We start from the raw sequence: 26,372 nt of genomic DNA on the forward strand, positions 1-26,372 counted from the left end.
ACATATACACATTTATGACCATGTATAATATTTTTGCAGCAGTTTTGGGGCAAGTTGACGTTTTATCATTCTGAGTTGTAGTGTCCTGTGTTGGCCGCTAGATGGCTGTAAGTGACAGTCTTGTTTGTGAGGATGAGGACACACGACGAAGGTGCAGATTAACCGCTCTGCACAGTTCGCAGCCACACGCTTTATTTGGTGACATGAAGAAACAATGAGATGGCTTTCAAAAGCAAAGCGGTCGACTCGAAGGTAAGACGACAACAAGTAATGATGTCAGAGTACTACATGTGTCTCTTCATCCGCGCACAGTGACGTCATCTCAACTGCATGTGACAGGTTTGCTGGTGCATATGCTGGACACTACATTAGGTACACCTGCACTCTCTCGTTTGCAGAGAAAACCACTGATTTATACTGAGAGGCGTCACATAAAATATCATAAATGTCATAGATATATGATATATTACCTTATGTTTATATATATATATATATATATATATAAATATATATATACATATATATATATATATATGTATATATATATATATATATATATATATATATATATATATATATATATATATATATACATATATATATATATATATATGCGTGTATGTATGTGTTCTATCTGTGTTGGCCCTGTGATGAGGTGGCGACTTGTCCAGGGTGTACACCGCCTTCCGCCCGATTGTAGCTGAGATAGGCACCAGCGCCCCCCCCCCCGCGACCCCAAAGGGAATAAGCGGTAAAAAATGGATGGATGGATATATGTATGTATGTATGTACATTATGTATGTATATATATATATATATATATATATATATATATATATATATATATATATGTATGTATATATATGGCCCATTGTTTGCCGGTTGTGATGAAAAATATAGGTAGAATTTTCCTGAAGATGTGTATTTTGAAAAACATTTTAGAATTGTCATCCCTCTTCCTTTAATATAAAATCGCAATGCTAGACCTTAGGACAAAAACATGTGCTATTGAAAACCTGGTGTGAATATCATTTTCACCCTTAAACTTGTTTTTAACATAAAATAATTTAATAGTTTTTGTAACTTTTTAAATTGGACTGCTGCACTTTTAATCAATCAATCAATCAATCAGTCAATCAATCAATCAATCAATCAAAGATTATCTATATAGTCCTTAATTAAAAGTGTCTCAAAGGGCTGTACAAGCCACAACAACATCCTTGGCTTAGATCCCACATTGATCGCTTATGTGTTCATCCATCAGATGGCGCAACGTTTTCCCATACAAAGCATGCAGCAAAACTACACACATTTTTTTATTTTTGCATAGAGGTGCTCTGCTTCTGAAATGATAAATGTGTGTCTCTATTGATGTTTTGATGAAAAAAGATTTCAATTAAAAATAATTTTTCAATGGGGGAGATGGCATTTTCTGTATTCCATAGGGCGTTAACACAATACAAGCACCAGATACCGTATTTCCTTGAATTGCCGCAGGGCATATAGTATGCGCCTGCCTTGAATTACTGCCGGGTCAAACTCGCTTCGCAAAATAATTAGAGCATGCTTAGTATTACCGCCTGGTCAAACTCGTGACGTCACGAGTGACACTTCCCCTGTCATCATTTTCAAAATGGAGGAGGCTGATTTCAATACCGGTAATTTGAAATCGCATAAAGGGAAGAAGATTAAGAGCTATTCAGTAGGATTTAAGGTCCAAGCTTACATCACACTCAAATTTTTACTGCATGTCTTTGGTAAGTGCCGGAGTGAGAAGAGGTTTTAAAATAATTAGCGCATGCTTACTTTTACCGCATGCCTTTGGTAGGCACAGGAGTGAGAAGAGGTTTTAAATTAATTAGCGCCCCGGCGGCAATTCAAGGAAATACGGTAATCCACACTGGTTTTGTGACATCGATATAGATTAAAAAAATAACCCAACATAAAAGTCAAAATTAATGTGTCCAATTAGTTGTTGGTCTAAGGGTCTTGAGGAGTTTAATGTGTTTTCTTCACTCAGGTGGGCTCTGGGATAAAAAGCACTGGGAACAATTTACAAATTAGAATTTTATCTCAAAAGAAACAACAGTAATAAAAAATGGAATCATTTGCTGCTCTATTGTCATGAATTTATAGCCAAAGTCTTACTTTTGCTCATCTGTCTGTTTATGTCAGTGACCTTGTTCTGGTCAATAGGGATGTCTCTTCCAATGGACACACTTTGCGAAGCCGACATGCCTTCTTTGAAATCAACATTGTTCATCCAACAGCAGCAGTTAAGGGGGTTTCCACCCAAGAGGGCACTTGTACTGTGTTTTGCCAACAAGAAGGGCACTTTTGCACACTTTTTTTTTACGTCCAAAGAGAAACAATGAGTGTCTAGAACAGTGCTATATAAATCTAATCCATTATTACATTAGTGAATTTTGCTTCCCAAGAGGAAACTTTAGCCTATTTTGGCTTTTAAGAAGGCACTTTAGCACAACATTTTGCTCCAAAGAGGGCACTTTAGTACACAGATTGGCCCCTAAAGGTCCCTTTAGCATGCCATTTGGCTCTAAAGAGGGCATGTTTTGGTTATAAAAGAGGGCACTTAAGCATATTTTTAAAAAAACACAATTTTTGGACGAGGTGGGAGACATATATATATATATATATATATATATATATATATATATATATATATATATATATATATATATATATATATATATATATATATATATACACAGTAGCGATCAAAAGTTGTCATACACTTGTAAAAAACATGATGTTATGGCTGTCTTGAGTTTCCAATAATTTCTACAACTCTTATTTTTTTGTGATAGAGTGTTTGGAGCACATACTTGTTGGTCACAAGAAACATTCATTAAGTTTGGTTCTTTTATGAATTTATTATGGGTCTACTGAAATTGTGACCAAATCTACTGGGTCAAAAGTATACAAAACCTGTTTGCATATGAGTTGGGAAATTGTGTTGGATGTAAATATAAACGGAATACAATGATTTGCAAATCATTTTCAACCCATATTCAGTTGAATATGCTACAGAGACAACATATTTGATGTTCAAACTGATAAACATTTTTTATTTTGCAAATAATCATAAACTTTAGAATTTGATGCCAGCAACACGTGACAAAGAAGTTGGGAAAGGTGGCAATAAATACTGATAAAGTTGAGGAATGCTCATCAAACACTTATTTGGAACATCCCACAGGTGTGCAGGCTATTTGGGAACAGGTAGGTGCTATGATTGGGTATAAAAACAGCTTCCCCAAAAATGCTTAGTCTTTCACAAGAAAGGATGGGGCTAGGTACACCCCTTTGTCCACAACTGCATGAGCAAATAGTCAAACAGTTTAAGAACAACGTTTCTCAAAGTGCAAATGCAAGAAATTTAGGGATTTAAACATCTACGGTCCATAATATCAACAAAAGGTTCAGAGAATCTGGAGAAATCACTCCACGTAAGCAGCATGGCCGAAAACCAACATTGAATGACCGTGACCTTCGATCCCTCAGATGGCACTGTATAAAAAAACGACATCAATCTCTAAAGGATATCACCACATGGGCTCAGGAACACTTAAGAAAACCACTGTCACTAAATACAGTTTGTTGCTACATCTGTAAGTGCAAGTTAAAGCTCTACTATGCAAAGCAAAAGCCATTTATCAACAACACCCAGAAACGCCGCCAACTTCGCGTGGCCTAAGCTCATCTAAGATGGACTGATGCAAAGTGGAAAAGTCTTCTGTGGTCTGACGAGTCCACATTTCAATTTTTGGGGGGAAACTGTGGACGTTGTGTCCTCCGGATCAAAGAGGAAAAGAACCATCTGGATTGTTCTAGGCGCAAAGATGAAAAGCCAGCATGTGTGATGGTATGGGGGTGTATTAGTGGCCAAGGAATGGGTAACTTACACATCTGTGAAGGCACCATTAATGCTGAAAGGTAAATACAAGTTTTGGAGCAACATATGTTGCCGTCCAAGCAACGTTAACATGGATGCTCCTGCTTATTTCAGCAAAAAAATGCCAAACTACGTGTTATAACAGCGTGGCTTAGTAATAAAAGAGTGGGGGTACTAGACTGGCTTGCTTGCAGTCCAGACCTGTCTCCCATCGAAAATGTGTGGCGCATTATGAAGCGTAAAATACGACAGCGGAGACCCCGGACTGTTGAACGACTGAAGCTCTACATAAAACAAAAATGGGAAAGAATTCCGCTTTCAAAGCTTCAACAATCAGATTAGTTTCCTCAGTTCCCAAATGTTTATTGAGTATTGTTAAAAGAAAAGGTGATGTAACACAGTGGTGAACATGCCCTTTCCCAACTACTTTGGCACGTGTTGCAGCCATGAAATTCTAAGTTAATTATTATTTGCAAAAAAAAAATAAAGTTTATGAGTTTGAACATCAAATATCTTGTCTCTGTAGTGCATTCAATTGAATATGGGTTGAAAAGGATTTGCAAATCATTGTATTCCATTTATATTTACATCTAACACAATTTCCAAACTATATGGAAATGGGGTTTGTACATTCAGCAATGTTAATATTTGGTTACATGTCCCTTAGCAAATTTCACTGCACTAAGGCGCTTTTGGTAGCCATCCACAAGCTTCTTGCAAGCTTCTGGTTGAATTTTTGACCACTCCTCTTGACAAAATTGGTGCAGTTCAGCTAAATTTGTTGGTTTTCTGACATGAGAACAGCGTGAGCCAACCTGTCCCAAAGCATCAGAAAAGTAAAACAGGACCACACATAGAAGATAACCTCCCACTTTAAGGACAGCAGAGATGCACCGAGCCTATGGCAGGGCATTCAGGCCAACACGGACCACAAGCCCGTGCCACAGAGCTGCGACAGTGACACCTCTCTGCTCAACAACCTGAACCGCTTCTTTGCATGTTTCGATGCACAAAACAACACTCGCTCACAGAAAACTACACCCCCTCTACACGATCAGACCCTGTGCCTGTCTGCTGCCAGCGCAAAGAGAACACTCTCTACCGTCAACACCCGGAAAGCAGCAGGCCCAGACAACATCCACGGTGGTGTGCTGAAAGACTGCGCGGAGGAGCTGAAGGAAGTCTTTACAGACATCTTTAACACCTCCCTGAAGCAAACCATTGTTTACCTGTGCCAAAGACATCATCCCCGTCAAGTTTTAACGACTACCGTCATGTGGCACTGACACTCATCATCATGAAAAGCTTTGAACGGTTGGTCATGTCACATATCAAATCCGTACTCCCCCCCACCTTGGACCCCTTCCAGTTTCCATACTGAGCCAGACGATCTACAGAGGATGCAATCTGCGCTGCCCTCCACCCAGCCCTCACCCACCTGGATCAGAAAAACTCATATGTGAGAATGCTGTTCATAGATTTGAGTTCAGCATTCAATACCATAATACCACAACAACTCATCTGCAAACTTGGCAAACTGGGCCTCAGCCCCTCACTCTGCAACTGGCTTCTCGACTTCCTCAGTGAGAGGCCACAAGCAGTACGTGTTGGTAACAACACCTCAAGCACCATCACCCTGAGCACAGGGGCCCCACAAGGCTGTGTGCTCAGTCCTCTGCTCTTCACTCTACTGACATATGACTGCACACCAACCTACAGCTCCAACCACCTTGTCAAGTTTGCGGACGACACAACTCTGGTGGGTGTCGTCACCAAGGGCGACGAGACTCACTACAGGAAAGAGGCGGGCCTTCTGACCACGTGGTGCAGGGACAACAACATCTTGCTGAATGTCAGCAAGACAAAAGAGATTGTTGTCAATTTCCAGAGAGGCCACACTCAACACCTGCCACTGACCATCGATGGTGCTGCAGTTGGAGAGAGTAAGGAGCACCAAATTCCTGGGGGTGCACATCAGTGAGGACCTGTCATGGACTACCAACACCGAATCACTGGTGAAGAAGGCCGAACAGCACCTCTACTTCCTGCGAAAACTAAAGCGGGCAAGTGGTCCACCACCCATCCTGACCACTTTTTACAGAGGCACCATTAGAAGCATCCTTTGTAGCTGCATCACTGTGTGGGACGAGAGCTACACTCAATACAACAGAAGAGACCTGCAGCGCATCGTGAAAACAGCTGGGAAAATCATTGGTGCACCACTCCCATCTCTTCAGGACTTATACACCACCCGCCTCACCCGCAAAGCACTCACAATTGTGAGTGACGCAAGCCACCCTGCACACAACCTGTTCAGCCTCCTGCCCTCTGGAAGAAGATACAGAAGCCTCCGCCCCCCACCCCCTCAGGACTTTGAAATCCCTCTCCCTGGAACAACCTGATCTCTTAACCCCATGACCCACAGAAAAATGACTATGCAAAATTGCACACATCTGCTGCTATATCATAAATATTTACACGATGATGAAACACCCATTGTTTACAGTCATATCTTATTTAAAAATAACAGGAACTATATATTATTGTCATTTTAGTAGGTAGACATATTTATGCCGCACTTTACTGTTTGTGTTTTCTTTTTGTATAAGCATGGGAGAGTGCGAAATAAAATTTTGATTCCTTTGTATGTCTTTACATGTACGTAAAGAAATTGACAAAAAAAACTGACTTGACTTGACTTGACTTGATGGACTTGTTTCTTCAGCATTGTCCACAGGTTCCATTGCCAGCAAAACAGGTCCAGAGCATAATACTACCACCACCATGCTTGATGGTAGAAAGGGTGTTCCTGGGATAAAAAGCCTCACCTTTTCTCCTCCAAACATATTGCTGGGTATTGTGGCCAAACAGCTACATTTTTGTTTCATCTAACCACAGAACTTTCCTCCAGAAGGTTTTATCTTTGTCCATGAGACGTCAATTGAAACAAAAATTGATTGGCCACAATACCCAGCAATATGTTTGGAGGAGAAAAGGTGAAGCCTTTAATCCCAGGAACACCACCCTATCGTCAAGCATAGTGGTGGTAGTATTAAGCTCTGGGCCTGTTTTGCTGCCAATGGAACGGGTGCTTTAAATGGGACAATGAAAAAGGAGGATTACCTCCAACTTCTTCAGGATAACCGAAAATCATCAGGCCAGAGGTTGGGTCTTGGGCGCAGTTGGGTGTCCCAACCCCAAACACACATCAAATGTGGTAAAGAAATTGATAAATCAGGCTAGAATTAAGGTTTTAGAATGGCCTTCCCAAAGTCCTGACTTAAGCGTGTGGACAATGCCAAAGAAACAAGTCCATGTCAGAAAACCATTAAATTTAGCTGAACTGTCAAGAGGAGTGGTCAACAGTTCAACCAGAAGCTTGTGGGTGGCTACCAAAAGCGCCTTATTGCTGTGAAACTTGCCAAGGAACATGTAACCAAATATTAACATTGCTGAATGTGTCAGATTTTGTTGTTGATGCAGAGAAGGAGGCAGCATTGAGTAAGAAAACATGATTTAAATAAAATACTACGACAAGAGCAAACAAAAAGGGCACTAACAAAAGACGCGCACGAGGGGATAACAAACTAAAAGAGCTAGCATGGGAGCTAGAAGATAACGAGCAGGCAACAGAAGTTGTTACTTGTAGTATGAAAACAAACTGGAAGCAGGGAACAAAAAACAGTAAGCTACAAACTGCTACCGAAATATAGCTTACCGCTACGCTACAAAGACACAACACGACACGATAGGAGCGACAATACAATAATCCAGCACAGATGGGAGGAGGAAACAGGTCTAAATAGGAGCGGGCTGATTGACACCAGTTGTGACCAGGTACCAATCAGCCGCAGCTGAGGGGACACAGCACTCAGGGAGACAAACAGGAAACTGAACCAAAATAAGAGTGCTGACAGGAACTAAAGACAGGAAATACTACACACACACAGAGGAAAAACTAAAACACGAACAAACTGTCAGGGGCAAGCCTGACAGTAGCCCCCCCCTTTTCCATAACGGATTCCAGACGTTTTCAAACCCCCCCCCCCCCCAAAAAAAAACAGTTGAAAGTCACAGGAGGGTGGAGGGAGAACAAGGAGGTGGGCCGCCAGGCCAAGTGTCCCCGCAACCAGCGGGGAAGAGTCAGGTGGCGACGGCGAGTAGAACGCCGCTGCAATTGATGAGGCGGTCGCCCATGAAATGACCACATCTGTGGCCGACAAGAGTATGGTGGCGCCCTGTGCTGGCCCACCAGACAGGATAGTGGTGGCTATCCCAGCTGGCCCACTGGACAGGATGGGGGTGGCAACCCCTGCTGGCCCACCGGACAGGATGGTGGTGGCGACCCCGCTGGCCCACCAGACAGGATGGTGGTGGTGACCCCTGCTGGTCCACCAGAGAGGATGGTGGTGGCGCCCCCTGCTGTTGGCCCACCGGAGAGGATGGTGGTGGCGACCCCTGCTGGTCCACTGGAGAGGATGGTGGTGGCAACCCTTGCTGACCCACCGGAGAGGATGGTGGTGGGGACCCCTGCTGGTCCACCGGACAGGATGGTGGTGGCGCCCCCTGCTGCTGGCCCACCGGAGAGGATGGTGGTGGTGCCCCCTGCTGCTGGCCCACCGGAGAGGATGGGGGTGGCGCCCCCTGCTGCTGGCCCACCGGAGAGGATGGTGGTGTGGCACCCTGCTGCTGGCCCACCGGAGAGAATGGTGGTGGCGCCCCCTGCTGGACCACCGGAGAGGATGGTTGTGGCGCCCCCCTGCTGCTGGCCCACCGGAGTGCGTGATGGCGTCTGCTGGCCCACCGGAGTACGTAGTGGCGCCGTAGGTTGCAGACCCACCGGAGGTGATGGCGCTGTAGGTTGCAAACCCACCGGAGGTGATGGCGCCGTAGGTTACAGACCCACCAGAGGTGATGGCGCCGTAGGTTTCAGACCCACCGGAGGTGATGGTGGGGTCTGCCGGCCCGCAGGACATGATGGCACCGTCTGTTGCAGACCCACTGGGACGAGAAGTAGCTTTGCCTCCCCAGCTGCACAGCTACTGATAGCCCCCCCCTCAAGGGACGGATCCAAGACGTCCCCAGATAGGCCCACAGACAACAGGGGTGGGAGGGCGAGGGCTTGAAAGGCGTCCAAACTTCTTTTGAAATTAGTCATTAATTCTAGCGCTAAATTAAGCCTCTCCGCCATAGACATCTCTGCGGGGTTCGAATTTGGCTGGCTTATTCTGTCAGATTTTGTTGTTGACGAACCCCAAGATGCAGAGAAGGAGGCAGGCATTGAGTAAGGAAACATGATTTAATTAAAATACTAGGACAAGAACAAACAAAAAGGGTACTAACAAAAGGCGCGCACGAGGCTGATAACAAACAAAAAGAGCTAGCATGGGAGCTAGAAGATAACGAGCAGGAAACAGAAGTCGTTACTTGTAGTATGAAAACAAACTGGAAGCAGGGAACAAAAAACAGTAAGCTACAAACAGCTACCGAAATATAGCTTACCACTACACTGTAAAGACACGACACGACACGACACGACAGGAGCGACGATACAATAATCCAGCACAGACTGGAGGAGAAAAGATGTCTAGTAAGAGTGGGCTCAGGAGCGACAATACAATAATCCAGCACAGACTGGAGGAGAAAAGATGTCTAATAGGAGTGGGCTGATTGGAGGGCCATACCTGATTGACACCAGGTATGGCCAGGTGCCAATCAGCCACAGCTGAGGGGACACAGAACTCAGGGAGACAAACAGGAAACTGAACCAAAATAAGAGTGCTGACAGGAACTAAAGACAGGAAATACTACACACACACAGAAGAAAAACTAAAACACAAACAGTCAGGGGCGAGCCTGACAATATGTATACTTTTGAAACAGCAGATTTGGTCACGTTTTCAGTAGACCCATAATAAATTCATAAAAAAACAAACGAACAAGTATGTGCTCCAATCACTCTATCACAACAAATAAGAGTTGTAGACAGTATTGGAAACTAAAGACAGCCATGACATTATGTTCTTTACAAGTATGTAAACTTTTTATTGCGACTATATATATATATATATATATATATATATATATATATATATATATATATATATATATATATATATATATATATATATATATATATATATATATATATATATATGTATATATATATATGAATATATATATATATATATGAATATATATATATATATATGAATATATATATATATATATATATATATATATGTATATATATATATATATATATATATATATATATATATATGAATATATATATATACCTCAGCTAACTAAACAATGGAAATGTATAATAGAATTTATATAGCAATAGGGTCTCCTGCACAGCAGAAAGCAGTTAGCTGAGTCATTGCGCAATCCACGGGAGGCTCAGCTGGCTGTGACTCACCGCAAATAATTCTCAGTATTTGAATGGCAAATGTGAAAATTAAGCGATTTTGAATAAAAAATCATTTAAAACTGGTGAAGTTAATGGAAAATAACTTTATATATAATCACTGGATACATATAACAATATAATTTTTTTTTTTTTCTTTTTGCATTTTTTTTTTCCATGATGGCAGGTGAGGTGGGGCCTCCCCTGACTGCACGTCACTGGAATATATATATATATATATATATATATATATATATAAAAAAAGAAAAAAATAATAATTATATCGTTATATGTATCCAGTGATTATATATAAAGTTATTTTCCATTAACTTCACCAGTTTTAAATGATTTTTTATTCAAAATCGCTTAATTTTCACATTTGCCGTTCAAATACTGAGAATTACTTGCGGTGAGTCACAGCCAGCTGAGCCTCCCGTGGATTGCGCAATGACTCGGCTAACTGCTGTCTGCTGTGCAGTGAGACCCTATTGCTATATAAATTATATTATACATTTCCATAGTTTAGTTAGCTGAGGTATATAATGTACAGTGTATTTTGTCAACAACTGTATGTGGGTAACGAATTTCTTGTGCTGGGCAATCATCAAACTGCTGTGAAGACCCACTATGCGAGGCACCTGTTTTCCGGCCTCCTGGTGGTAGAGGGCGCTAGTGATCCCAGAGATTATTCTTACACTACTCGGCTAGGCCTGGGGACATCTGAAGCCGGTATGTTTTAAAGTTGTCGTTTGCCTGCATATCGTAAAAACTACCGTCCAACATTTTACAAGTAATTGTAAACTTATAGGTGCCGACCATCAGGGGCGAGTTGCGATGAAAGAGTGTGTTGATGTTCAGATATTAACCCGAGTTGGTAAGTGAATATGTTTGCTAATAGTAGCTACTAGCCGTACCCATGTATTTTCCATGGGCGGTTAGCATTGTGTTTTAATCCCGTTTCCTCCAATGTTTCTGATCTGATTTAATATATATTTATGTCGAGTCTTTATTTTGGGTACTTAAATATGGTGACTGAGTATTGTGGCGTTTTAAGGTCATCTGCATTTTTTATGCTACAGTAAAGACAATGAATGAACACTGCCGCTGGAGCGCGGTTACTCCTGTCATAGTGGCAACACTGTGTTACACCTGTCATAGTGACAACACTGTGTACTGTCGTGTTTGTTATTTTGTACATACATGTGATTATTTAATATTGTTAATGTTAGCTATACTATACTATACTAGCTAAAGTACCTGCTACCTTAAGTTAAAGTACCAAATATTGTCACACACACACTAGGTGTGGTGAAATTTGTCCTCTGCATTTGACCCATCCCCTTCTTCACCCCCTGGGAGGTGAGGGGAGCAGTGAGCAGCAGCGGCCGGGAATCATTTTTGGTGATTTAACCCCCAATTCCAACGCTTGATGCTGAGTGCCAAGCAGAGAAGAATACTGGTATGAGCTTTTAAACATAACCCGTTAACTGCTGCCAATCAAATGGTGAATAAGATACTCTATAGGGTTCATATGTTTATAAATCTGACTGTGATGAAGTCAGTGCCTCACCAGCCATGAACCTCACCGCACGTCACTGATTCATATATATATATGTATATATATATATATATATATATATATATATATATATATATATATATATATATGTGTATATATATATATATATGTGTGTGTGTATATATATATATATATATATATATATATATATATATATATATATGTGTGTATATATATATCAATCAATCAATCAATGTTTACTTATATAGCCCTAAATCACTAGTGTCTCAAAGGGCTGCACAAACCACTACGACATCCTCGGTAGGCCCACATAAGGGCAAGGAAAACTCACACCCAGTGGGACATCGGTGACAATAATGACCCAGTGGGACGTCGGTGACAATGATGACTATGAGAACATGATACTGTGAAAGATCAATCCATAATGGATCCAACACAGTCGCGAGAGTCCAGTCCAAAGCGGATCCAACACACATATGTTTATATATACACATATATATGTATATATATATATAATATTGTGAACACATTTTATATATGTATAGTATATGTTTTATATACTGTATGCATATATATATATATATATATATATATATATATATATATATATATATACACATATATATATATACATATATATATATATATATATATATATATATACATATATATATATCCATCTATCTATCTATCCATTTTCTACCGCTTGTCCCTTTCGGTGTCGCTGGAGGGCTTTGGACCCTATATATTATTTAAATTAATTTATTTCTATTTTGACCAAAAAAATGTACTATCTTTCTACTGCTTGTCCCTTTCGGTGTCGCGGGGGGTCTCTGGAGCCTACACATTTTTTAATTCATTTATTTATTTTTTGACAAAAAAGAGTTAAATGCCATATTTGAGGCTGACATAATTTTAAAACTTTTTTTTTACAGTATTTTTTTTTTTGTGAGGCTTATCCGCTGATGTTCTTATCCTGAGAACTAGTGTGAATAATTTTACATATCGTACTCTATAAAGAACAACACATTCAGGTTGCTACTAAATGACACATTTCAGGATAATGATGAATGTTGATTTTTGGTAATTTCTCCATCTCCTATAGACTGTATTGTCCAACCTGCTGCTGTGTTTGCTCATCTTCTACTCTCTCTTCTACATGATAGGAAGCATTTGCTTTGGTGTCTTCAGGTATGAGTTGTGCATGAACAACACAAATATTTGTCTGAATAATAATTCTAATGATTTGGCGTTTGTATTTTACTGTACTAACGCTTGTACTTGATGTCAGATCAAAATAAAAGAAGTGTGTCTAAAAGAGACTTGATTAATTTCACATTCCTGACTCTCCTCACAAAGGTTGGATCACTTTGATGGCTTGATACCATTTGACTTTAGAACCACACTTGAGGACTCCACATCTAAATATTTGGGTGAGCCCACTTTTTCGAACAGCACATAACCCCAAACATTTCTGATGTGTCCTTCTTGTGTATAAGTGAACCTCCTGTCTTTGGAGCTCACGTACTTCAGTAGCGGCCTTCTGTTTGCCGCTGTGGTGAAGAGGCGAGTGTGGGACTATGCCGCCACAGTCACTATCCTGCATGTCTTCATTACGAGCCTTGGTAAGTACAGTAAGAAAACTTCCTGGCTAACACTAGCACACCTACACTCAGGTCTTTACTGTATCTTGCAGTAATGCTGGAGTTTCCACTGGCATGGCAGTGGTGGTTGGCCTTAGGTAAGCATCTCCTTTTATATTTAGTCTCTATAACAGGGATGCCCAAAATGGGGGCCTTTGGGCCAAATTTGGCGCGTTGTGTAATTTTTTCGGGGGTGGAGGGCGCCGAAGAGCAGCTACCAAATTTATTACATGTTCATACCGACCTCTTCAAGCTGCACAATCATTGATGTCATCTCCCCAAGGCTACACTGTAAAAAAGTCATTACATTTTATTGTAAAACCCTGGCAACGTTGTCGCCAGAAATTTACTATAAAATCATTTGTGGTACCATTTTTCCAATTACTGTAATGCACTGAGACAGGGAACGTAGATTATACAGTAAAAAAGTAGCAGCTCATTAATCAGAATTTTGCAGCAAAAATAAGAGTGGCACTATTTTTCAATGTATTATAATGCACTGTAAAAACATAACAGTGGATTTTTCTCTTAAGAAAACAACAGCTCTGTTGCCAAAATTATACCGGGAAAGTAACAGTGATTTCAATTTACAGTATTGCACTATCAAAAAATGCTCATAAATTTTACTGTAAGAAACTGGCAACTCCGTCACCAAAACTTTAACATCAAACAACACTAGTACAGTTTTTCAATTTACTGTAATTGGGTGTAAAAAAAACACCTTACATGTTACAGTAAAACTCTGGTGACTAAGCAGACATTTTGTTTTACCATACAATCTTGATTTTTTTTTATTTTGCAAGCCAACTAGTTGAATTTGAATTTGAGACGAGACCCATGCTCTACAATAAAGTTGTGACTTTTCAACACCATAGAGAAGGGGGATCTTTGTCGCCATGCTTCGCCCATGTCTTATAATGAAAACCTAAACGCTTCAAAATTTAGCATCCTCCTTAATGTCCTATCTGTCTGGGTAAAGTTTATAAGCAATCTGATAAAATATCTAGGACTTATGTGTCAAAGTCAAAGGCAGCGGGCCAGATCCGGTCCGCGAATGAATTATCTTTGGCATCCGGGATTATATTTGTTTAGTATTAGATCCGGCCTGCAAGCCACAGCCGCCTGCTACTGTTTTTGCATGCACCAATACTGCATCAGGGTTGGCGCTAGGAATTGTCAAAATGGGGTCCCGGGTGAGAGCAACTATATGTGAAACCAAGCAATTGGTTAAAAAGCAAACAACAATAAATAATAGACATGCCAATAAAAAAAGCCCACATACTCTAAACCATTAGTCTGCAGATTGGCCCTGGACTGGAATTACATCCATATGTTTTTTTTTCTTCTGGGTATCTTATACACTATCCCACTTGATTGAGCCTCCTCCATCATTGTCTGTGGTTACGGTGTTAGAAAATTAAGCAGCGGGAAACAAGAAAAGGGTTTCTACTAAATCTGCATAAAGGGGAGTTTATCTTAGTATGATATTACATAAGTAATTTGGGACCACTGCTATAAACCATACATTTGTATTCGTACAGCGGTACCTGGCTTTTACTTGACCCCACAGAAAGATTGAGTCAGAACTTGCAGAATAAAGTACACAAATAGAAAAGAAGGCAAACCCCTAGTACTCTTTTTTGCGTCCTCTTCTACTGATGTTTTTCTCAAAATGCTTGAGGAAATGCTTAAAGAGCATCCAGAGATGGAAGAGCAGGAAAATGGGTAAATTAAAACAATAAAGTAATGAGAATAACAGTTTTACATTACTTTATCCACACTGTCTAGGTGGAGAAATGGGCTCCAGTTCTGTAGATGACATCACACCATGAGGGGGTGACATATAGAGTCTTGTGGATGGAAATGGGGTGTTCCAAGTAAAGTTAGTTATCCACGCATTACTCCGAAACTCATTGGTTTTATGGGAAATTACTGTCAGATTAATTTTCAGGAGCTCAAACGATATATATATAGAACTTCATTTTTGGTCATCTGGATGCTATGGGTTGTTCAAGTTACCATAAAAAAATAAAAGTAGAGAAAATAAATCTGCTGCGTAAACTGTACAGTAGGATGCAGCACATTATCGTTGTTGTTTTCGCAGGTAGCGGCTTGTTTCTGATGATCTGCAATGGCCAGCTGATCGCTTACTTCACCTGCCCAGATGAAAAAAGCTACGTTGCTTTTACCATCTATTAAGTGGCGGGGCTCTACCATAGTGATAGGGTGAGAAAATCCGTCATCCGGGAGGAGCTCGAAGTAAAGCCACCGCTCCTTCACATTGAGAGGAGCCAGATGAGGTGGTTTGGGCATCTGGTCAGGATGCCACCCGAACGCCTCCCTAGGGAGGTTTAGGGCACGTCCGACCGGTAAGAGGCCACGGGGAAAACCCAGGACACATTGGGAAAACTATGTCTCCTGGCTGGCCTGGGAACGCCCCGGGATCTCCCGGCAGGAGATGGATGAAGTGGCTGGGGAGAGGGAAGTCTGGGCTTCTCTGCTTAGGCTGCTGCCCCCGCGACCCGACCTCGGATAAGCGGAAGAAAATGGATGGATGGATGGAATAAGTGGCTTCATTGGTTATAGGACCCTTTTTTTTGCACCGCTGTGTATGTCAACACCACAGGGACATGATCATATAGTATCTGTTAATGTACCCGTAAAAGCTGGGAATGTTGCAATACTTGTATATTTTAAATAAAGAATACACATTGGATGTTTTCATAATATTTTATTCCTAAAAGTGCCACACACAATGTGATCATTTGATTTATGGTATAGAAAAATACTTATTTTTTTTACAAGCACAGTATATTTATGAAACTATGCGCACTCAGTTGAATTCATGTACAGGAACCATGCAAAAACTTGGCCAGCCCAGTACTCTTGGCACCTGTCAATCATGGAGGCAGGCAGAGGCTTTAGCTTGAACTCGGGGTCAATGAAAAAGGACTTGTCTGCAAAGAGAGAAACGTTCAATAAAGTAAATAAACAAACACTCTTCTTGTCGTGGTGGAAGCACGTCGTACCACGTTGGGAATGAATGGGGGTCTGACCTTTCTTGCTAGGAGCTCATCCCAGGTGATGGATACGAATAATGGATGCTCCTTCAGCTCTACCTGTTTGACGAATCCCAGTTATTACAAAATCATGCGTACTGTTCCAGACTGTTTTCTTACAATGTCCTGCCTCTATCCTAAGCGTTTTGATACATTACTCTCCAGTAAGCCTTCTAACATCCAGCAGGCCGCCTGAGAAACTCTGCTACGCAAATGAAGAGGCGCATGGAGGATCTTCTCAAACATCTCAGCTTTGCTGTGGCTGAGGGAGCAAAGTTTGTCAAAAATATGACACTGAGGTGACCTGCTCAGTGGCCTTGTGGTTAGAGTGTCCGCTCTGAGACTGGGAGGTCGTGAGTTCAAACCGAGTCATACCAAAGACTAAATAAAAGGACCCATTGCCTCCCTGCTTGGCACTCAGCATTAAAGGGGAACATTATCACCAGACCTGTGTAAGCGTCAATGTATACCTTGATGTTGCAGAAAAAAGACCAAAGGTTTTTTTAACCGATTTCCGAACTCTAAAAGGGTGAATTTGGCGATTTAAACGCCTTTCAATTGATAGCTTGTCAGAGCGATGACCTTTGACCCGTGACGTCACAATGTGAAACGATCCGCCATTTTCTCAATCTCATTACACGCACCAAGTCAAATCAGCTGTTATTTTCCGTTTTTTCGACTGTTTTCCCGTACTTTGGAGACATCATGCCTCGTCGGTGTGTTGTCGGAGGGTGTAACAACAGAAACAGAGTAGGATTGAAGTTGCATCAGTGGCCAAAAGATGCGAAAGTGGCAAGAAATTGGACGAAATTTGTTCAAAATACGAGGGTGTGGGGAAACCCGACGAAATGGTCCCTCGTTTGTTCCGCACACCGACGACAGCTACGCTACGACAAAGATGGCAAGAATGTGTGGATATCCTGCGACACTCAAAGCAGATGCATTTCCAATGATAAAGTCTAAGAAATTTGCAATATTGGAAAATAGACCACCACTGACTCGACCGGACTGCGTGAGCTATTCAGGGACGACGGACCTCGGGAGTACGTACGGCAAGCACTTTTGTTTTTCAATCATTCGAGTACATTCGGGTAGTCTTGTGTAATGTAGTATTTTGTGTCTAATGCGATAAGAGACAATGGAAAATAAAGTCAACCCGATAATCGTATATTCCGGATATCACCTAGAGCCCAGTTTTCAACACCAGATAAACCCACAAAAATGCGCAGAAAACCAAAGCAAACAAATTACAAAGAATGTAAACCTAGTTCATAGTTGTTAGTTTGTTTCCTTTAATGCCAAACAAACACATACCAATCGTTGGTTAGAAGGCGATCGCCGAATTCGTCCTTGCTTCCTCCCGTGTCGCTGTCTGTCGTGTCGTTTTCGTCGGTTTCGCTTGTATACGGTTCAAAGCGATATGGCTCAATAGCTTCAGTTTGTTCTTCAATTTCGCTTTCGCTACCTGCTTCCACACTCCAACCATCCATTTCAATACATGCGTAATCTGTTGAATCGCTTACGCCGCTGAAATATGAGTGAATCCAGGCTACCATCGCTATACCTTTCTGTGCTATCCGCCATGTTTGTTTCTGGTGGTTTCACGCTGTGACGTCACAGGATTATTGACGGGTGGATATACTGATGGTGAAAATCAGGCACTTTGAAGCCGTTCTTTGGGATATTGCGTGATGGGTAAAATTTTGAGAAAAACTTCGAAAAATAAAATAAACCACTGGTAACTGATTTTTATTGGTTTTAACCCTTCAGAAATTGTGATAATGTTCCCTTTAAGGGTTGGATTTGGGGGTTAAATCAACAAATTATTTCCAAGCGTGGTGCACGTTGCTGCTCACTGCTCCCCTGACCTTCCAGGGGGTGAACATGGGGATGGGTCAAATACAGAGGACAAATTGCACCACAACCAGTGTGTGTGACAATCGTTGGGACTTTTACTTTAAGAGAAGTGTACCATGTTGTACTGACTCACTAGTCAGTACAGCATTTCAAAAAGCACACTGCCGAGTCTCCACCAATCCACCGCTGGACCGTACGTGAGACTTTTCAGGACTTCTGGAGCCAGATACTCGGGAGTCCCACAGAAGGTATTCATGATCCCACCTACGACCACACCTCATTTACAAGTTAGTCAGCTTCACATGACCCTTGCTGTCCAGCAAAATGTTCTCTGGTTTCAGGTCTCTGAAAGACAAATAGCGACAACAAAAGTTTGGTTTGCCCAAATTTACCACACAAAGTAAAAAATATACCACCTGATCTGTGTCAATCTACTACATGTGAACACGCACGGTGAAATCAGTGTTGACGTCCCTCAGACTGGCTAACAGACGTTGACATAACCACACTAGCACAGTTCCCTATAACTTTGTCCAGAGACATACGTAGAATGGTGATAATAAAATATGTTTCTAGTTTTCCTCCTGTTTTGATGATATTTTATAATCTTATCCAACAACACTTCTTTACTAATGTGGTTGTATGTCTTAACTACAATGACTTTTGTACATGTCCATTTTTTTCCTTTTAGATGGTTAATAATATAAAAACGTGTTTTGTTAGTTGCTGTGGTTGACAACCATGCTTTCATTTTGCAACTGTTTTTGCACAGAACAAGAACAATCAGCATGTTTTAATGCTGCTGAACTAAACAGTGGTTATGTTGTTGTTTCATGCTGCTTAGCCATAATAACGTTAACACAGGTCAACATAAACAGAATATTTTTTTTATATAAATTACCTTGTTGCCGACAAGTCGGCAACCATGTGAGTCACACATTTTTAGTAATAAGATCATCGTGGACCAGGTCGTAACATGGTTCAAAGACGAAATTTTGATTGGAGCTTTGAATAGGAACATAAGTCATAAAAACATTGCTTTTAATTCATAACTATTTTTTGAACAATGAAAAAAAAAACTACAGGTCTTGGGGATCCAAAAGGCCACAAAAGTGTTTACATAAGTCATATATCAATATAGGTATATTATTTTTACTTTCAATGCTTAAATCTCTAGATTAAATTCAGATCTATACGTCGATAATAAGTTTTTATTATTTTAAGAGCAATGACAATTTAAAGTAAAAAACTGCCTGCTTGGCAGCTGTGTGTTATTAGTGTCAATATTGTAACATTTTCTTGCTACATTGCACCTGTTTGCCCTTGTAGTTCACTTTTTATGTTTTTTTTGTAATAGCATTTTTAAAATGTGCAGCGGGTGGCAGATGGCCCCCAGACCACGCTTTGGATACCCCTGCACGAGACACTAACTTCATTAACGGTGCAAAAAATAAACATTACACAACAAACACACAAAGCTACTTTCTTTAAAGACCTACTGCATATGCTGTTTTTAAAGACCTATATTACGTTTGTCGGTGCCAACATAGTCAAAGATCCTCTAAATGACAGGACCACTTTGCTGTCTTGAAAAATCTATAAAAAAGACACAAGTCAAATATCCTGTATGTCAGGAGCACTCTGAAATTGTGCTAAAACAATATACAGGTATCCTTTATATAACACACAATCTTTAACTGGTGTTTTAGCACTATGTCTTTAAAAACAGCTGAGTCCTGTCATATTAAAAAAATTGTTTATTAGTGTTTATGCATTGGTCTTTAAAAACAACAGAGATGTACTCTCATACAGACCATGTTTGACATGTGTTTAAGAAGGTGGTCCTGAAAAACAAGAGAGTCGTCCTGTCATTTAGACAACATATTGCTTGATTTCTAATTTATGGCTACTTTCGTCACAAAATAAGAATTAGAGTCATCCCTTGTCACATCGTGCTTCAAATTTTGTGGCTTCACCACATTGAAGATGTTTTAAAGCATATTCTACAAATTAAGCATTTTCAAGCATAAAAATGGCTGAATGGACTCTATATAGCAATACTGAGGAGACCAAACCCATCAGAGCACGCTGCTCAGTATCATGGCCGCTGACAGCACCCACACCGGTTTAGCTTGTTTCCCTTTTAAAACAATGTTTCTCAGTTATTAGTGCTTGTTTCGTCATTGTGTATTTCCCCACCTCAGAAAACTGGTCAACAGCTTGAAGAAAAAGAAAAGTGGATTTTGTCAATGCATCTTGGATAAGATGTCCAAACCAATCTAAATATTTCTATTGCTGTACATCATGGCAGCTAAGAGCAATAACCATGTATTACCGGTCGTGTCTCATGTGGCCGTCGCATGTTTGAAAGTCCACTGGACCTGTCTGCACTGCCAGAGGCCGAATCGTGATTATTCACCAAGCGAGGGCCAATATTGCTCAATGCTTTAAACACACCATGCAGCGATTCAATCTCCTTGTTTTATGAACTCATTGCATAATCACAGATTTACGACATCATTTGATGGAGTGGAAATAGAAAGAGTTGCTACAATACATTACAATATGTTAGCTTTGGCACAGTGAGTGACAGCATCTTCAGAGGAATACAGTCGCTCTCATTATTGACAGTTCTCTTTACCCCATCTGTTGCACAGAAAGTGTACACACAATGTGCATATGCAAACATGCCAAGGTTACACAGTGGCAGATAAAAAAAAGGATATTGGTGTGAGTGGTGAGTGATGCTGAAGCAAAAAGTGTGCGTGCCTGAAATTGTAGGTCACGGCAGAGGTGATATGGGTCATGTTGGTTGCTGGTACAGAAAAACGATACACAGACACTCCCTTTCGTCTGCATCTACGCGGTCGGCCTGGCGACGTCAGCACTAAAGCATTTAAAACTCGCAACAGGCATGTGACATTGAACGCATCTCCCACAATTGATCAGCAGGAGTAACATTCCTCGAAAAATAAGGAGAGCATGTTGATTGCAGCGGGCGACCTTTGACCTCAAATGTCCCTGCTGAGGCCTATCTTTACTTAACGTCTCCTTGTTTTAGTCACACACCCATTGCATTTTGACGCTGTTATATACAACCCAACATTTCACTCTTATTGATGCTTCAGGGCAGGGCAAAGCAACTGTTGACAGCTGTAGTCCCGCAATTCGTCTTTAGATGGCGACAGCAAACCAGGTGTGGACTCCATAAAACAGTGGTTCTCAAACATTTTTTTTTGCTAAGGACCATCTCAGAAAAAATGTGGCTCTCTAAGTATGACCATATTGACCGAAATAACATACAGCAGTGTAGTAGGCCTAACCATCCATTAAAAACAAGGCCCATGTTTTATTTAATAAGTATATTTTATATTTTTGGCCACTGTAACATTACACAGTTTGAACAGTAACATTGTGTTTGAATATAGGAAAATAAAACACGGTACTTTAAACAAGTGATTCTTTGACATACCGCAGTTTGAGAATCACCGCTTTCGATAGATGGATAGATAGATAGATAGATAGATAGATAGATAGATAGATAGATAGATAGATAGATAGATAGATAGATAGATAGATAGATAGATAGATAGATAGATAGATGGATAGATAGATAGATAGATAGATAGATAGATAGATAGATAGATAGATAGATAGATAGATAGATAGATAGATAGATAGATAGATAGATAGATAGATAGATAGATAGATAGATAGATGGATAGATAGATAGATAGATAGATAGATAGTACTTTATTGATTCCTTCAGGAGAGTTCCTTCAGGAAAATTAAAATTCCAGCAGCAGTGTACAGAGTTGAGATCAATTTAAAAAAAGTAAAAAGTAAATAATGGGGGTTTAAATGGAAACAAAAGAGAGAAATATTACAATAAGAATAAAAAATAAAAAGCAACAATGGGAATAAAATTATAACAGTAAAATAAGAATATAACAAGACAAAGTAGTAGTGACCATGTTATGAAAATGTATTGCACTATTTATTTTACTTAGGCAAATTAAATGTATGTATTTATCATACAGTATTTATTTAGTCTGTCATATATTACTGATGTATTTATATTTTATTAATGTATTGTTGTATTATCATTTCACTTGTTTGTATAACTAAAGTATTAAATTATATTCTATATTTATTTATTAGACAATGTTTGCTTGTCAGTTTTCACTCCTATGTACAATATATTATTTTCTTGACTGCCTATCAACTCTACTACATTTTTAATCCTTTTTTTTTTCTTCCTACCTTTTATGGGGTATCGTAAGTGGCGACACATCGGTATTTGTGTTCTCTCTCTCTGTACAATTCACGTTTGTGGGTCTGTGTTGGAAAATACATTTTGTTGTACTTGTGCAATAAAGTTCCTTCCATATAAATGAACATGTTTGGTAATTATCAGTAAATTGCTGATACATAAAAAAGAAGTATGTTTAATTAATATTTGCTTCCTTCAAGTTCCTACTCCCATTCGGACATGTTGACCTGTGCACGTCTGTAATTTTACGTTTGTTACGCATGTTAACTCATTACTTCCCACCGATGAATATTGCATTATTATCCACTTTTTTTATTATTATTATAATAGTGGTGGTATTTCTTAGGGAGTGGGTAGATAGATTTATATATCAATTAAAATCATATCAGTATCAAATTGATACAATCGATGTTTATTTAATATAATTTATTGTTGAATACAATTATAATAAAATACAATAAATGTATCAAAATTCTAATTTATCCATTTAATTTATTATAATTGAATTAAAAGAGACAATTTGATTTAATTGAGTGAGACAGGCCTCAACGCAATGTTCAAATCCAAGCTGAAAACATCTTTATTTAATTGTTCATATAACAAACCAAAAGTATTTCATCTACACTGTTTTATTTTGATTTAAATCATGATTATTTTCATGATTATTATATTTTACAATTTCAACTTGAATTATGATTATTTTTATGATAATTTAATTTTTATTTTTGCCTTCTTGTGTTGGCAGCACGGTGATAGAGGGGTTAGTGCATCTGTCCCACAATACAAAGGTCCTGAGTAGTCCTTGGTTCAATACCGGGCTCGTGGAGTTTGCATGTTCTCCCCGTGACTGCGTGGGTTCCCTCCGGGTACTCTGGCTTCCTCCCACCTCCGAAGACATGCACCTGTTGATAGGTTGATTGGCAACACTAAATTGGCCCTAGTGTGTGAATGTTGTCTGTCTATCTGTGTTGGCCCTGCGATGAGGTGGCGACTTCTCCAGGGTGTACCCCGCCTACCGCCCAAATGCAGCTGAGATAGGCTCCAGCGGCCCCCCGCTACCGCAAAAAAAAAAGAAAAGGACAAGCGGTAGAAAATGGATGGATGGAAGGGCCTTCTTGTGTTTTTCTGTAAAGCATTTTGAATTTTCTTATAAATTGTGCTCTATTAACAAACTTGCCAAGTCTTGCCTTAGATGTAATATTTTAGTACTATATTTGGTAATAATGATATCAATATCAAAGATAATATCAGTATTGGCTCAATACTGGTGATATGGGATATATATTTTTCTAAATATTTTTACAAATATCTCTGATACTATACACAGTACTATAATACTTTATTGGTATTTTACTGTATATAGTCAAGTCAATTTGAATTATTAACGGCAATTCAGAAAAACTGATTTCTGGTGTAGAACTAGGTCTAGATCAAGGGTGTCGAACTTGTTTTCATCGAGGGCCACATCGCAGTCATGGCTGCCCTCAGAGGGCCGCTTGTAGCAGTGAATTTAAAAACATAAAAGTATAATCACCTCATTATATAATTGTCTATGCATTTGGTTATTTGATTTTTGTACACACAAATTGATGGATAACTTGCTTCGAAATTGTAATTCAAGGTGACAAGCAGATATTTAAGTATCTATAGTTATTTTTACAAACTATCATACAGTATGTAATAACTAGGGGTGCTAAAAATACTTTTGATCACATTCGGTTACCGATTTTTAAAATTATTTTCCAATTTCTTTTTTTGAATTAATTTTAAAAAATGCTCAGTTGGTGCACGTATGTGTTATACGTCAGCAACCAAAAGTTTTTTAACCTATAGGTTTTTTTGTTAAGGTGTTGTTTCTATACTAAATAATACATTGCAAAAATACGTTTGAATTGAGAATCGTGTTAAATCGAGTATCGATTTCGAATCAAATCCTCACCCTAAGAATCGGAATCGAATGGCAAGGTGCTCAAATATTCACACCAATATATTTGTATGTATATATCTATCAAAGTTTAAAACATATGAAATTTCAGGTATTACATTTTTTTTTCTGTCAAAATGGAAACAATGAAAAAGTTTGGTAAAAAAGATGAAGTATCCATATTATTTCCAGGCTTTCGCAGGCCACATTAAATGACATGTCGGGCCATTTCTGGCCACCGGGCCTTGAGTTTACACGTGTGGTCGAGAAGGTCTACACCCCTCATCATTATCATAGAGAGAACCAACTAAACACACACGAGCAAGCACTTGACGAAAGAGGAAAGGGAAAACTACAAATCTAGATAAAACTAGATGGGATCTTATATTGTTATGTTTATGTATTGTTATATTGTTAACTAGGCGGCACAGTGAAACAGGGGTCAGTGCATCTGCCTCACAACACGAAAGTCCTGGGTTTGATCCTGGGCTCGTGATCTTTCTGTGTGGAGTTTGCATGTTCTCCCCGTGAATGCGTGGGTTCTCTCCGGGTACTCCGGCTTCCTCCCACCTCCAAACACATGCACCTGGAGATAAGCTGATTGGCAACACTAAATTGGCCCTAATGTGTGAATGTGAGTGTGAATGTTGTCTGTCTATCTGTGTTGGTTCTGTGATGAGGTGGCGACTTGTCCAGGGTGTACACTGCCTTCCGCCCAAAAGCAGCTGAGATAGGTTCCAGTACCCCCCGCGACCCCGAACGGGAAAAGCGGTAGGAAAATGGATGGATGGATACTGAACTGAGGGAGTAAGTTTCTGGACACTTGTCAAACAAACTGTGTGCAATAAAATGGATTTAAAAACATATTTTGTTCATATTGTTGTCTTATATTGTTCTATTTATTTATTGTTAAAGACAATACGTTTTTGACCCATATTTTTTTTAGTTGCCTAATATTTTTTTCCTGCTTTTTTCTGAAATCACAAAATCAGTGGTCGAGTAAAAATCATTGGTATTGGCATATTTACTTGGTATTAACATTCTGCACTATGACCACTCCCAGTGGTGTTCTTTTAATATATTTATTTAATGTATTAATATATTCCCCCTAGTTCTTGTATTATAGAATACGCCGTTTCTCATTTCTTACGTGCGCGCTCCCGCTGAACGTGACTTCCTGGGAGCGCGCAGCACGAAGGGGCGGGGCGGGGCTGCGCGCAATCAGGGCAGCGCTTGATGAGCAGTGTCCCGGATATTTACCTTCTTCTACCTGGATTTTTCCTCGGACACCGTCGCCCGTCCCATGGCGTCCTCGGCGGCCAGACTCATGTGTATCTGTCGTCTCTGAAGTGGGACGACTGAGGTAGATGTCACTCTTTTCTAAAACAACAACAAAAAAGTTTCTGTGGGCCGAGTTTCTCCAGGCTTGAGGGAAAGTTTAGCAGTAAGACGTATGTTCGTGTTTAGGGTGTAGCTGACTTAACGTGAGGCTGTCAACAGATTTCTTATTGTTCGGCTCAAAGTACGGAGAGTTCACTGTTGTTTATGTTGACACGTTCCAAATAAGGCCAATTTGACTTTGTTTATGTACACTAGTTGTTTACTAGTCCCTCATCTGCAATGTGTGTGTCAATGTCAACATATCACAAGTAAATGCTGACCACTAAAATGAGCTAGCATGTACATGCTGATTATCCCCTTTTTTAAGAACATGTACTGTATTTGTACAGTAATTTGATTAGAGGCCA

General features: G+C 39.9%; 3 protein-coding genes across 5 annotated transcripts in view; 2 read left to right on the top strand and 1 right to left on the bottom strand.

Moving 5' to 3' along the window:
* The first annotated feature begins 130 nt into the window (after nt 1-130).
* LOC133561936 (putative transmembrane protein 244) lies at nt 131-16,503 on the top strand. Its single transcript, XM_061915648.1, has 6 exons — nt 131-252; nt 12,974-13,059; nt 13,228-13,301; nt 13,368-13,493; nt 13,565-13,609; nt 15,616-16,503. Exons 1-6 carry the CDS (start codon nt 220-222, stop codon nt 15,708-15,710), a joined length of 459 nt encoding a protein of 152 aa, XP_061771632.1. The 5' UTR covers nt 131-219; the 3' UTR covers nt 15,711-16,503.
* On the bottom strand, nt 16,235-25,953 carry sgk2b (serum/glucocorticoid regulated kinase 2b). Its single transcript, XM_061914760.1, is given in 9 exon segments — nt 16,235-16,463; nt 16,541-16,630; nt 16,691-16,939; nt 18,427-18,433; nt 18,571-18,714; nt 18,716-18,772; nt 21,069-21,073; nt 25,775-25,835; nt 25,895-25,953. Coding segments are annotated over 9 exon segments (801 nt in total). The 3' UTR covers nt 16,235-16,334.
* ptpn3 (protein tyrosine phosphatase non-receptor type 3) overlaps nt 25,817-26,372 on the top strand; it is a 92,811-nt gene continuing 92,255 nt past the window's right edge. The window contains exon 1 of one of the 3 annotated variants that reach the window (XM_061915652.1): nt 25,817-25,987. The gene's annotated coding sequence lies outside the window, so the exon portion shown is untranslated. The remainder of the gene's footprint in view (nt 25,988-26,372) is intronic. The other 2 variants (XM_061915650.1, XM_061915649.1) reach the window with 2 other exon arrangements.

Source organism: Nerophis ophidion, linkage group LG11 (assembly GCF_033978795.1).
Source record: "Nerophis ophidion isolate RoL-2023_Sa linkage group LG11, RoL_Noph_v1.0, whole genome shotgun sequence".
In the NCBI taxonomy this organism is placed as follows: Eukaryota; Metazoa; Chordata; class Actinopteri; order Syngnathiformes; family Syngnathidae; genus Nerophis; species Nerophis ophidion.